General features: G+C 43.8%; 1 protein-coding gene across 2 annotated transcripts in view; it reads right to left on the reverse strand.

Annotated features, from left to right (window-relative positions):
• The window catches only part of DLGAP1 (DLG associated protein 1), a 347903-nt gene extending 334885 nt beyond the window's left edge, over positions 1–13018 (reverse strand). For both annotated transcript variants that reach the window (XM_088469647.1, XM_088469645.1), the window contains exon 1: positions 11995–13018. In XM_088469647.1, coding sequence (XP_088325773.1) covers positions 11995–12960 — 966 coding nt within the window. In that variant the 5' untranslated portion in view covers positions 12961–13018. The remainder of the gene's footprint in view (positions 1–11994) is intronic.
• Between the last annotated feature and the right edge of the window lie 2714 nt (positions 13019–15732).

Below are 15732 nucleotides of genomic sequence, written 5' to 3' on the forward strand. Positions count from 1 at the left end.
AACCATAGGCCAAACATTTCTCATTCAGAAATTCAGCAAAATGAAGTAAATTGTGCTTACAGTACCTGTCATACTTAGGTTCAGTTATTTGGTGGTTGACAGGGTTGTGCTTCTGTTTATGATTGGCAGCCACAAGTACTAGTTTTGCCTATCATACTGACCATATATAATTTGATTTGGTCCCGGACCACCAACCCATGGCACCCCTGCAAGTGCCCCGCGGCACCCGGCTACTGGTATAAACCATCTAAAGTGGTAATTATTACTACTGTATATCGCTAACATTGTCCAATATATAAGAAGACCAAAGTGTACATAAATATATCGCTAACATTGTCCAATATATAAGAAGACCAAAGTGTACATAAATGCCAAGGGCCAGTACTGCCTCTCCCTATGTCTCCAGGACTTGCTTCTATGCTCTTCAGAGCAGGGCACTTGGATTGTAGAGTGGTGCTCACATCTGGAAAAAACCCTATTCAGCTCAGAGGGGGTGACTCTAATGCCACATTTAATGGCTTACTGTGATTAATAACCATATATATTGTTGGATGAGGAACGCTATGGTGCTGCCACCATCCATGCTACAGGCAGGTAACTGAGCTGGCAAACTCTAGCATCTGCTAGAGCTCAGCAAGAGGTCCGACCTCTGACATGGGCTGCTGTGCATGCACAACCTCTCTGCCCGTCTTTCTCCCTGGCATTCCTCATGGACAGGCGCAACCCAGAGACTCTCCATTTGTATGCTGTGTGCAGAGCCTGTAAAGCTGCCGCAAACACACTACACCACCAGCACTATAATGAGGGGAAATAGTGCTTTTACCACCCAGACAGCAGGCGCACTACAACTACCAGCAAAACCCATAAGCTGCAGGCTGCTTCTACACTAATGTTACACCTGTTATATCCCTGTGTCTTATGCTACATGTTGTTCTACCTGATTCAATAAACTTAAGAACTGGTTAAGCTGTACCACGTGTGGACTAACCGCCACCAACACCAAATAACTGCACAAACACATCTAACATCACATATACTAAGACTAACAGGAATATTCAATATGGGAGCAAAAACATAGTTTTTGCGTTAATATTGCACTTTTGACGTCATTATCGCAGGTTTGACTTTTACACCGTATTCAATTTCAAAGACTTATCGCAGTTTTGAAAAGTCTTTGATAAAAAACGGTGATAACTTTTCACCATTGAATAGGTGTCGAAAAAAAGTGCAGAATTGTGGTTTAGGGGTGCAGGCTTAAAAAAAATAGCCTGCACCCCTGGGAATGACATTTAAAAAAGGACTGTGTCAAAAAAAGTTTAAAAAAAAAATAGGGACACCCCAAAAAATGAATTTAAAAATTGGGGTAAAAAAAAAATGGGAAAAAAATGATTAACAATGGGAAATAGGTTCAGGGCTATTCTGCAAGTATGCGGCAGGTGTTTTGTAGAATAGATTTATAGCGGCAGGTGCACTACTGCAGAATTTTTAAAAACTTACTTTAGGGACATCAAAATATGCTAGTACCCATTTTCATGTACCCCAAATTTGATGGGACCACTTAAAAAAACGAAAAAAAAAACCTAAGTGCTCTTCTGCATCACTTCTTCAATGTCGGGAAAAAACACCTGCTGCGACTATTTAAATCCCCGACTTTCATTTAAAGGCTAAAACTGGGGTACCCATAGTGATCCCCCATGTTTTTACAACTTTACGGGGGTCTTACAATTTTTTTAAGGAAAAATTCGTAACTTTACGCAAATCCAACTTCGGAGGCTCCCGTTTTCGTTAATTTTATATTGAATATGGGGATAAGCGGGCGCGCGCCCCATACTTTAAAGCAGGAAAAAACTCCGATGTGAAACGTTAACTTCGACAGTGAAGTTAACGTTTCATATTGAATACCCCTCATAGTGTACTGCATTCTGGTTGGTAATATGTCTGGATAATAAATATATCTAGCATCATTCCTTTGCACTCCACATTGTTAGGCTACTCTGCCAATAGGTTATGGGACTGGGATGTAGTTATGAGACCGACGGCCTCATGTCCGCCGGTCTCAATACCGACACTGTAATCCCGGCAAGGGATTTAACATAGGCGTCGAAATACCGATGCCTATGTTAATCCCGATGCCGGAATGCAGAGAGGATGCCAGACCGATTGTCTTCTTCCAGGGGTGAGTATACACTTAGCCGGGGATGGGGGGGTTATGTTTAGGGATCCCGGGGAGACTTAGGGTTAGGCACCCCCCCCGTGGAAGGTTAGGGTTAGGCTAGGGGAAAGAAGGGTTAGGTTTAGGCACTAGGGGGGGTCTTAGGGTTAGGCACTGGGGGAGAGGTTAGGGTTAGGCACCCCTAAGGAAGGGTTGGGGGGGAGGGGTAGGGATAGTATACTTACCTGCGCTTTCGGGATTTTCACCCATCGGGCTGCCTGCATTGGGATTTGAACTGTCGGACTGACGTACAGCGGTCATTCATTCTGATTCCTATAGGACCAGGATGGATTCCAACATCCTTAATTTAATAGTTTATTAATGTCCCAATACACGGACTCTGCTAACATATATGTCAGAAGCATTAAATACACTGCACTTCACATAAGGCAGACTATAGCTTGTTATGTGCTAACTATGCTCCCTTCCTAGACTGGCCACAGTCGCTCTAAAACCAAGCGTTTGGAAACTCCCCTTCCTAACATGTTGTAATGGGTACTGGGGTTTACTAATTAAACAAATATTACATGTAAGATTGTATAGATTACTAACTACGACACCCATGATATCACACTTTTTTATTAGTAATTGATGTGATAATCTAAAGCTGCACTACCACCTAGGAGAATATTTCCATAAAGTGCCCCATCAATCTATCTGCATCCCCAGTGGCGTAAATTCATCCCAGACGCCCGGAAGCAATTATAATTTGGTGCCCCCCCTTAAAAAAGGTAAAATAAATATGGTACATCTCTATCTATTGATCTATCTATCTAACTATCTATCTATCTATCTATCTATCTATCTATCTATCTATCTATCTATCTATCTATCTATCTATCTATCCATCTATCTATCTATCTATCTATCTATCTATCTATCTATCCATCTATCTATCCATCTATCTATCTATCTATCTATCTATCTATCTATCTATCTATCTAACTATCTATCCATACGCACGAAAACTCTAATATAAAATACAGTATGTGATTTTGTTTCTATTAGGTTTATTTACTAAAGTAAATTTGCAGGAGATCCCCCCCTTTTTTTGGTGTATACAGTTATGCTTTAGTCACAAATAAGATAGTGACCTGTATGGTGCAATTAGCATGAGGCTCAGAGTCCTCCTGATGGAGGCAAAAGCCAACTGATGTGGGGTGGGGAGCCCTCCTGATACCCTGATGGAGGGGAAAACCAACTGATATGGGGGCTTTGAGAAGAGGTGGCATGTATTGGGCGGCCGTAACGGTACACTCCAGATGCATATTTACAGCCCAAAGTGGTTGAATATAATGTGGGCAATGGAGGAGGTGCCCTTTCAGTGCTGGCGCCTGGCGCAAGGCGCCTCCATTGTCTGTCCCTGTGTATAACCAGTGATTTGCTTTTTGCAGAATTTTTTATCTTTCAGTTTCTCTCTAAACAATAAAATAAATCCATTTAGTTTTGTGGAACATTTTTTTTATTGAAACATTATTAAATGATATTACACAGAGGTTTGTTTATGCAGCATTAGTTTCACAGGATCCTCACATTATTATTATGTGCTTTTGGGTGACCCTGTTTTTTTCTCTCTCTCTGTCTGCAGCTGTCATTACCCTCCTCACAATGCCCCTGTCACATACAGCCCTGCCTGTACTTACATAATAACACGACAGGACAGGTCAGTGCCTTCTACAAGGTCACAGTCTTCATATCCTGAAATACTCTGCTTTGAACATTATCTAAATCTCTTCATGGCTGTTCAGTTTAAAGAAAATAGAAAACCTCAATAGGCCATTGTTTTCTCTAAATATAGCAATCTGGAAATGACAGTGTTAAAACATGAACTTGTGTAGGGTTGCGCTTAACAGTAGACTCAGTCATTCAGGTAGGACTTCTAATTATATAAAGACTTTTAATTATGTATGTCTAAATCCCTCTGAGAAGATTTAAATTTGACAACTCAATCAGATTTCCCTCGGCTTATGATGTATTATTTATTGACAGTTATAGTTCAGAGAATATTTCAGTCATTTACATTAGTCCATGCCCCAGTGCACTTACAATCTATATTCCCTATCACACAGGTTCTCAAACTCGATCCTCTGGACCCCAAACAGTGCATGTTTTCTAGGTCTCCTCAAAGAATCACAAGTGAAATAATTAGCTCATCCTACAGATCTTTTAAAATGTGTGAGTAATAACTAGACCTGTTCATCTGCTAGGTGACCTGGAAAATGTGAACTTTTTGGGGACCTGAGAACGGATTGTGAGAACCAAAGACCTATCACATGAACACACACACATATACATTAGGATTCATTTTTTGTTCAGAATCCAATTAACCTCCCAGTATGTTTTTGGATTGTGAGAGGTTACTTAAGCACCTGGAAGAAACTCATGCAACCACAAAGGGACATACAAGACCTCCTGTGCTGTGAGACAGAAATGTTAACCAATACGCCAAACATTGATGCCCATGATGTTCATATTATCACCTGTCTCTCAATTTGTTTACCTTTTACCTTCACATTGTCATTGACCCATTTTATAGGTGTAGCGGAAATCCTTTTCCCCAATCATTTCTATGGAATCAACCAGATTAAAATAAGTAGAGCTATAAATGACTCTTTTATTGACTCCCAGCTCTACTATATAACTCAAACCCCACATAAAATATTTCCCTTCCCTTTAACAAAGTCCTGGAGTTCAAGTGCCAAAATTCTCTAGTTAATACCAAATACTGTCCTCGTTTCACCTCTGCATTACCAACTCCTGTCTTTGGGGCATATTAATCACAGTCCACATTTTACTTGTGGTTGTGGTGAGGGTATGCAGTCGGGAAGCCGGCGGACCTAATCCCGATAGCCGGCTTCCCGACTGTCATATCCCAGAAAGGGTCTAAAGACAGGCGTCGATATGCCGATGCCTGTCATTAGACATACGCCGGGAGCCCGACGCCCGGCATCCCGATCGAAGGGACACCGGGCGCGGATAGCCGCGGTTGGGGAGGGTTAGGTTTAGGGTTCCCGGGGGGACTTATGGTTAGGCACACTCCCCCCGGAGATTAGGTTTAGGCTAGGGGAAGGGGGGGTTAGGGTTAGGCACCCCCGAGGGAGGTTAGGGTTAGGCAACCCCTGGGGGACTTATGTTTAGGCAGCTGGGAAGGGGGGGTTAGGCTTAGGCACTTAGAGGGGGGATTAGGGTTAGGTACTGGGGGGGGAGGTTAGGGTTAGGCACCCCTAAGGGAGGGTTAGGGGCTAGAATTAGGTTAGCTAATACTTACCTGAGGACAATCGGGATTTCCACTGCTGCTGGGATTCATACTGATTTCGTGGTGACAAATTATTAATTTCTCTCACTGGGATATGGGCTTCAATAAGAGGCCGTCCTGGTGAAGAGCTGGAAGCTGAGTGAAAATTTCTGAAATAATTTTGCTTCTGGGTTCGGACTCAGCCAACGGTACAGGCTGGCGGGGAGGGATACAAAGGATCCCTTAATAAAAAAAAATGCTCTGAAGTAGCCAAAGATGGCATTAGCTAGCGAGGTCAAGCTCCGAAATGCTTAGCATTCTTAGCTTCTACTTTTGCAATAGAAAATGAGAGACAGCAGTAGATATGGAAGATATCTGCAGCAGTCCCTACAGAAACATTCTGGGGTGGCATAAAATTTGAGGATATGCCCTGAAAATTGCTGTTTTTGGGGGATATCCACGAAATTTCTTATAAATCCAACTTTGTTCCCTCTTCAAAAACAAAAGGCGCCTCCTGCTACATTAACATAACTTCTTAGAGCCACTGCGGCCGAATATGCAGCACAGATGACTCCTGCGTCCATCTCTGAATCAGGCCCCCAAAAAAACATTGACATTGATACAGTAATAAACTAATAAACATAGAAAAATATGGACGCTAAAAGGTAAACTAAGGACTACTAGTTCATAATATGAATACAGATAATATTTAGATCAGCCATAACATTAAACCACTGACAGGTGAAGTGAATAACTTGGTTATCTTGTTACAATGACACATGTCAAGAGGTGGGAAATATAAGTCAGCAAGTAAACACTTAATGTGACACAGAGTTGATCTCAATCCAATCGAGCATCTGTAGGATGTGCTGAAAATACTAGACAGAGCTATGGAAGACCCACCTCGCAACTTACAAGACTTAAAGGATCTTTTGCTAACATCTTTTTGCAATATACCACAGGACAACTTCAGAGGTCTTGTGTAGTCGATGCCTTGATGGGTCAAAGCTGTCTTGGCAGCAAGACGGGAACCTACACAATATTAGGAAGTTTTGTTTAAATGTTTTGGCTGATCGACATATGTACACACAATACCCAAAAATAAAAGGTAGCACTAATATATTACATTAATACAGTAATACATACAGAAAAAAAAAATATGTATAAATATTCCTGACGAAGGTTTAAATTACCGAAACGTTGAATTGAAATACTAAGTGGGCAGTTGTCCTTATTTTTTCAAAACAGTGAGCGCCGCCGTCCCTCTATGCTGTGTATATATATATATATATATATATATAAATCACAGGGTGTTGAAATGAGGACTCCAGGCAGGCAGGCACTTGGTAAAGCAGTGGCTTTAATGCCAGCAAACACTGCATCTTAGCATATGTGAGCATAGTCCTGGACACACACCGGCATATAACAGAAAATAAGCAAACAAACATAAAAGGTTCCAGCACTCCTCGTGCTTAGCAGTCAGCAGTGGCTTGCAGCCACAATTGGCCACGCTCTCCCAGACTAGACCCTGGACCCTGGCACTGCAACACTGTAGCTACTACCTGGCTGCTAGTCAGCATCAGGGCAATGAGCAACAGGTGTGTAATAGTTTTAAGCCCTCCCTGTGCTGCTCAGTGATGAGCTGCAGCTGGGCCTGTGCAACTGTAAAACATGGAGTTCCACACCTCCCTTGATGCAAACTGGACAGGGTTCACTCTAGACTTCCTTCGGAGCAGTGGCGGAACTCCCGGAGACAATGGAGTCAGTTGCCGCTGGGCGCCAGCCCTGAAGGGGGCACCTGGCTCCATTGTCACCCGGGTCCCAGCCGTTCCACCTACGCCTACCAGCTTTGTTCAAACTAACAGTAAAAAGAAAGCCAGAGGAGCCGCTGAGCGCCAATCAGCATCAGCGGCGCTCCTCCTCCAGCTCCACTACACTCTGTGGTCTCGATGGGCCGCTGACATCACGTATCATGTGACTCCCCGTGACCCTGTGCCTGCCCCTTCTGAGGAGCCTCCAACACTGCACCTGCGGCTGGCACTGACCACTGCGGAGTCTGGACCATGGTGGAGATTGGCCGGGACCCGGGAGAGAGAGGATCTGTGTCTGTGGGCTGTGGCACTGTGACTGGAGACAGGCAGTAAAAATCAATATAGTAAGCAGTGTCCTGATGATACCCTGATGAGGGTGGGGTAATTGACTGGCGTTGGACTCGGTGGAGGTGGGGGGGAGGCTGGACTAGGACTTTGCGGGTAGGTGCTGAGGGGGGGGATGATATATTTATAAAGCACATATTTTATCACTCAGTCATGTTATGGGGGGTATATTTAATGATGATATATTTTATCACTCTGCCATGTTAAATTATTTAACATGACAGAGTGATAAAACATATGCTCTTTAAATATATCACCCCCCTAACATTACAGTGGTAATAAAACATATGCTCTATAAATATATCACCCTCCCCCTTACATGACAGAGTGATAAGATATATACTCTTTAAATATATCACCCCCCAGCACCTACCTCACCCCGTAGCCCCCCAAATTATAACTTGCCTCCGGACGTCTGGGATGAACTTACGCCACTGCTTTGGAGGGAGCTGATCCCATCAGAATGTGGGCAATTCAGGTGAGAGATAACCCCTATATATACATATATATACAGTATGTTATATATCACATACACAAATATATCAAATGGGTGCTTATGGTGCAGTAACTTCAATAAAACATTAATGATGTTTCAATAAGCATTATGCATCCATTTTTGAAACTTTAAATTATTGCTTATCTCAATATCTTTTCAACTGTGATGTCGTCTTCCACTATGTATGTTTATGGGCTTAGTGGGACTTTTATTCCTGTTAGGATACCCTTCCATCAAATGCACCCAAGAAACAAGGTCCATGGGCAATGATTAAATAAAACAGTATATAAAAATAAATTTATGTGCTCTAACTTAAAATGCCTTACCACTATACTGAACTCGTGCAACAGCCCAAAATGTTATGTCCACTGGGAACTGTTTCGGGATGTGCATTTCCTTTACAACTTTCGACTGTGTGCATGAATTAGTCACCTGTATCATCCAACACGTTTTGTCATATCCCCGACTTCATCAGGGATTATAGGTTTGCATGGGGTGCCTCCACAATGCTCAAGCAAATAATTTATTTCTCATGCAAAATTGCTTCTTCCACAACAGGAATCTGACTATTGATCCTGGGTTGTGTTTAAATAGGCTGTTAGCAACCTGAGCATCTGCACAATGTTCAAACAGATGACTCCTTTCACATGCAAAACTGTTTACTCCACAATAGGGTAAATTAATATTCAAGAAAATGTATAAAAATAATAATAATAATAATAATAATAATAATAAAAAGAAGAAGAAGAAGAAGAAGAAGAAGAAGAAGAAGAAGAAGAAGAAGAAGAAGAAGAAGAAGGAAATAAGGATAAAAAAAATATTATAATAGTGTTCTGGAAATGTGTAGAGCCTATGTCTAACTTGCATACAGCTGAATCAGGCTTGTTGTCTTCTCAGTAGTGGAAGATATAGCACAGTGACACCTATGGTGTGGGGCTAGTAGTGAATCCTTATAGTGTAAACTGTAAATTAATAAATGTTTGGATGAAGTTAGATAAAAAAAAATAGCTGAAAGGACTTTATGAGTCAGCGTTTTTTTTTATAGCAGATATAAGTAAATTTCTCCGGTTTTAAGACATTTATTGCTGTTATTTTATCCAGATGAATTATGAATCAATTCACTGAAATAAGAAATATTGGCCGAATATTGTTAAGTGTTCATGAATCGAACAGCAGGAGATATAGTGATTTCTACTAAACACCTCTCTAACATAATTTCTGCTGCTTTATAGTTGAAAGTAATACCTGTATTGAAAGCTTATCTTGAAGCACTAAAGGCTACATTATACGAACTGTTTCAACAATATGGATCACAAAACTACTGGCAACCTGGCCTGCACTATTGCAGTGAATTACTCCGAAGAGGTAATTTACAAAAGCAGTGGTGAGTACAGTCTTTCTGTTGCCTGACGAGGAATAAAATACAAAAACACACACTGCAACATGAGTTCCACCTACACCGTCCTGAGGGTCTCATTCAGACCCGCTCGCGAGCGCAGGACGCTCGCAAGTGGGTCGATGTTACCCCAATGCGCATGCGCACGACGGAGGGAGCTCCGTCGTGCGCATGCGCGAGACCCGGACAGCGACAGTCAAGCTGTCGCTCCGGGTCTTGCACCAAAGGGGGCGTGCTGTTGATGGTGACTGACAGCACGCCCCCTTTGGTGGGCGTGCCAGGGGCGTGGCTGCCAGACGGAAGCGTTCCCATGGGAACGCCTACCGTCTGGGTCCGGCCTCACTGACATCACTAGTGATGTCACTAGTGATGTCAGTGGGAGTGATTTTGGCTCTGATAGAGCCAAAATCACTCCAGGGCTTGCGGCCTCGAGACCCTACCGCAGGGTCTCGTCACCAGCCCGATGGTCGCGATGGTCTTGACCATCGCGACCATCATCATGGACGCTCGCATAAGCTGTGGGTGGTAACCCACAGCTATGCGAGTGTCCAAAAGGCAGCTCCAAATTTAAATAGGACGGCCCTGATTCAGAGCGAGCGCTCTGGTCAGAGCGTTCGGCTCTGAATCAGGGCCTGAGTCATTTATCATACAATCAGACTGCCCTCAGATCTCTATAAAAACATCATACTGTAGGTGTCTATGGGCACTGTGCTTATAAGGTGAGTACTCTAATCCCAGCAATTTATAAAATAATAATGCATCCTACACCACCTGCCTCATACATTTGTAATATCATGTACACTTCTTCCATATTTATTACTATCAGTTTTTCAGAGCCTATTCGACCAATTGTCTCTTATCTCAAGTACATAAAGGACAAATGTACATTTTTATTAGCTCAGCCCCTTTCAGTCCCTTACAGCTGCTGACATCTACCCCACTCATAGGCTTCATAGCTCTGGCTGTTCCTATGTATCATTGTCATGTTAGCAGTGCATGATGTGACACGCTTGGGTATCACTATGTGCTGATGATGTTGGATGGTAGCCTTCTGGAGTCTGATGGTAGAGGATTTGGATCTGCAGCCCTACAACAGTACATAAGCACCGCAGGATCTTCTGGTTGGAAATGTGTGTACAACACACCAGCGTATATGTAATTAATCCAGGGTACTAGTCAGGGGCGTTTCTAGAGAGGAGGGGGCCCGTGTGCAGTCTCCAACACGGGCCCCCTCCTCTCCGCCTGGCGGCCGGCCGCTCAATTAGCTGTTATAGACTCTGGGCACTAGAGTGTGCCCAGAGTCTATAGTGTATGCACAGATCACCGGGAAAATGGCAGCGATGGACATTTTCCCTGCACTGCGCATGCAACATTTTTCAGTCGTTTTGATGTGGGACTCCAGAGAGGTAAGTAATATTATGGGTGCAGCATGTGCGGTGCGGGGCCCCCCTGGACCCAGGGGCCCGTGTTCCCCGCATCCATTATAGATACGCCCCTGATACTAGTCCAATGAAACTGAATCAGGTTGTGTGGTTTATTGAATAGGAGGTTTGTACTGCCATACGCAGTAATGTTGCAGGCGTTGTACATGAAGAATAGCCGTCTACCGCTACATGGCTCATACACAGTGAACATGATGGCTCCGCACATGCGTAGCTATAGTATCGGCAGCCATATTGGTAAAGGAAATTAAGTATCCCTCGAGAAGCCATATTGTTGGAGAGTGAGCAGTAGCGTACTCCATTTATAGCACTTATAATGTTTAAATGATGCAACTATATTACACATCCAGCTGCCTGCTGTCCCAGCTAAATCCTAACAGGTACTGCCTGAGACAAGGTGATCAGTTTGCCTTGTCACAGGTTTCCACTGCACAAAAGTTTTCCTTCATTAAAACAATATGTTAACGGGGAGATGTATCAAACCTTTTAAAGAGAAAAAGTGGAGACGTTGCCCAGCTGCTGCCATTTTATAGACGCTGCTAAATAATATGATAGCTTGGAGTTAGGGTTAGGCAGCACATCAGTTATCGGCTAGTGAGCTGCCTAACCCTGCTCCGCTACCAGCTTTCCCAGTGGGCAGCACAGGCGGGCGATGACGCAATATGTGTGAATTGCGTCATCGTGGCTCTGCCTCCCCGCTTTACAATGTCGGTAATCATGGCATTGCATAGGAGGGGATGATGTTACAAAGACGCGGTTGTGTCATCACGCCCCAGTGTACACCCATCTCCGCCGAGCCTTGCCCACCCCCATTATGCCGACCTGTCTGACCCCTCCCGGAGGGGGCAGCCGATAGGTCTGCAAGTATGAGTCATGTGCTTCAAATACTACAGATTATTAGCATGTTTCTTATTATTTAAACCCATTACCACATGCTACTGTACTACTGACACATAAACAGCTAAACCAGACACACGTGCAACAACAAGTATTGTGCTTACATAACGCGTGGCTATAATAAAATAGTATACATGAGAGAATATCAATGTAAGCATACCTGCAGGTACTGACATGACCGTTCTTGTTGACATGAGTCAGACTTCCCCAGTGCATGGTCCATGTTTATGGTAGGTTTCTGGTACACTTCCCGTGCCCGGCTTACTGTCAGTGAAGATGCCCAAGAACTTTTCTTTAACATCTGGCTGTCCAAATTTACAGGTAAACTCACAGGTAAATTTGTACAAGTGTTGCACTTCACATCATTATTGCTTCTTGATGACTTTAATGCATGTTCACTAATGGTATTGTAAGCTTCCATAAAGTACTGAGAGGCGGAGCGGTCAGGACACCTCCCCATAGTCATGACAGCAGTGGGACCATGGTAGATGCAAACATCATTGTCTAAGTTATCCTGCGAACCCCACCAACCTGTAATGTTAGCTCTAGCTTTAATCTCAGCTCTCCTCTCTTTACTTTTGCTGCGCTTGCCATACCTCACAGTTTGCATTTCATCAGGACTGGCTTTGTTTCCATTGGTATTTCCTTTCATTGGTCCCTCAAGAGAATGTGATTTTGTGAAGAGTTTCTGAACAGAGTGGACTAAATGACGTATCCTACCGGGGCTATCACTGCGGTGCTCAACAGCACTCCTTTTGTATTGCAAGGTGTGATAGCCATCCCGATTGATAGGGATTTGTCTTTCAAATTGGTCCAAGATGTTGGTAGGAGGTCGGTTACTTTTTCCAACTGTTCCATGGGGAACTAATGCACACTCATCTTTAAGATCATGGTGGGAACTGTAATGTCTCCTTGGAAAGGTACTGCTGGCAATCTGATCCCCATAGGGCATCATGCATTCTACTGGGTAGGAGTTCCTTTGAGCATAGTAAGGGTGATCCGCAGGATGAGGATCTACTGGATTCATCAAATATGGCTTTCTATCTGTGTGGTGAGGCAGGGGTTCACATACGGAATCACAGACAACCCCATGATGATGGCTACGGCTGCTTGATAATCCTTTCATAATTGAGTTGAAAGATATTTCAAAGTCATTGACTAGTTATTGTAGTCAGTGGTCAGTTCTTAAACCCAGACCTAAAAAAAGGAAGAAATATATTAGCTAGTCAAAATAAAAGCATTTTTTTTTTAATTGATAGTTAGGAAATTTCTATAATCACATAACTACAGTACAGGTTGAGTCTCCCATATCCAAAATGCTTGGGACCAGGGGTAGAGGATTTGGATCTGGGGTATTTTGGATATCGGAATATTCCGTATTTTGGAATAATTTCATACTATAATGAGATATCTTCTTAACAGGACCCTAATCTAAACACAGAGGGCCTGATTCAGACTCGGTCGCAAGCGCTGAGCACTCGCAACCGGGTCGATGGTGGCCCAGAGCGCATGCGCACGATGGAGCCGGCTCCATTATGCTCATGCGCGAGACCCGGATAGCGACGGGCACTCCGTCGCTCCGGGTCTCGTACAAAAGTGGGCGAGCTATCGATGTTGAGTGAAAGCTCACCCCCTTTGGTGGGCGGGGCCGGGGGGTGGCTGCCCAAACGGAGGCGTTCCCATGAGAACGCCTTTCGCTTGGGGGCGGCCCCACTGACATCACAAGTGATGTCAGTGGAGAGTTTCCGGCTCTGTTAGAGCCGAAAGCTCTCTGGGGCTTGCGGCCACGGGACCCTACCATAAGGGTCTCATCACAAGCCCGATGGTCGTGATGGTCAAGACCCATCATCATGACCGCTTGCTATAGCTGTGGGTGGTCACCCACAGCTATGCGAGCGGCCAGGAGGCCATTCTAAAAAAAAAAAAAAAGCCCGCCCCTGATTCAGAGCGAGCGCTCTGTCACAGCAACCGGGTCTGAATCAGGGCCTGAATGCTTTTATGTATTATATACTCCTTATACACACGGTCTGCAGGTAATTTTATACAATATTTTCAAGAATTTTGTGGCTCAAATAAAGTTTGTGTACATACATGAAATGAATGAATTTATGTTTCATGTACACCTTATACACAAAGCCTGAAGGTAATTTTATACAATTATTTTAATAATTTTGTGCCTTAAACAAAGTTTGTGTACATTGAACCATCAGAAAACATAGGTTTCACTATCTCAGTCATGCTACAAAAAAAAATCGGAATTTTGGAATATTTGGATATGGGAAACTCAACCTGTAATACATACAGTATGCTATGTGTTACAGTAACTGTGTGTGTAAAAATATTTGCACCTAGATGTGACTGATAAAGAAATATGAATAAAGAATTATTCACATCTGCAAGGAATTTATTTGTGGACTATGGAGAAAATATATTTATGGTAGCATGGATTATATACAGCCATGGCCAAAAGTTTTGAGAATAACACAAATATTGGTTTTCACAAAGTTTGCTGCTTCAGTGTTTTTAGACCTTTTTGTCAGATTTTACTATGGTATACTGAAGTAAAATTACAAGCATTTCATAAATGTCAAAGGCTTTTATTGACAATTACATTAAGTTTATGCAAAGAGTCAATATATGACCCTTCGTTTTCAAGACTTCTGCAATTTGCCCTGGCATGCTGTCAGTCAACTTCTGGGCCACATACTGACTGATGGCCGCCCATTCTTGCCTCATCAATGCTTGGAGTTTGTCAGAATTTATGGGTTTTTGTTTGTCCACCCGCCTCTTGAGGATTGACCACAAGTTCTCAATGAGAGTTTCCTGGCCATGGACTCAAAATGTTGATGTTTTGTTCCCCAAGCCACTTAGTTATCACTTTTACCTTATGGCAAGGTGCTCCATCATGCTGGAAAATACATTGTTCATCACCAAACCCTTCTTGGATGGTTGGGAGAAGTTGCTCTTGGAGGATGTTTTGGTACCATTCTTTATTCATGGCTGTGTTCTTAGACAAAATTGGGAGTGAGCCCACTCCCTTGGCTGAGAAGCAACCCCACACATGAATGGTCTTGGGATGCACAGTGCATCAGGCTCAGCACTGCAGTGTACTACTGGGTAATAACTCCCAATAGTCTCTGCAGCGGGGTCAGAGGAGCATGTGCTGAGCTCTGATTGGACGAGCCCATCGCATGCTCCTCTGACCCAGCAGCAGTGCAGCCTCATGGGTGTGACTCATTGTGAGGTTGTGACTGCTGCTTTGCTGGCTGCCTGAGGATGCTGCTGGTGTGTACACTGTGTGGGCACTATAGGTGGTATATTGTGTGGGGACTATAGTGTAGCATAATGTGTGGGCACTAGAGGTGGCATAATGTGTGGGGATTAAAGGTGCCATAATGTGTGGGGACTACAGTGTAGCATAATGTGTGGGTACTACAGTGTAGCATAATGTTGTGAGGCAACCACTGCATCTCCCTGTCACCCACTGCCTCTCCCCTCTCCCTGTCACACACTGCCTGTCACCTCTCCCTATCACCCACTGCTTTTCCTTGTCACTACTGCCTGTCAGCTCTACATATAACTCTCTACCTGTCACCCACTGCCTATCCCCTCTCCCTTTCACCCATTGCATGTCAACTATCCCTGTCACCCTCTCCCCCTCTCTGTCACCAACTGCTTTTCCCTGTCACCTCTCACCCTCTCCACTGTCACCCACTGCCTCTTCCCTCTCTCTGTCACCCACTGCCTGTCACCTCTCCCTGTCACCCACTGTCTGTCACCTCTCCCTATCATCCTCTCCCTGTCACCCACTGCCTCTTCCCTCTCCCTGTCACCCACTGCCTGTTATCTCTCCCTATCATCCTCTCCCTGTCACCCTGTCCTTGTCACCTTCTTGCCT

Source organism: Taudactylus pleione, unplaced genomic scaffold, assembly GCF_031769625.1.
Source record: "Taudactylus pleione unplaced genomic scaffold, aTauple2 ptg000093l, whole genome shotgun sequence".
NCBI lineage: Eukaryota > Metazoa > Chordata > Amphibia > Anura > Myobatrachidae > Taudactylus > Taudactylus pleione.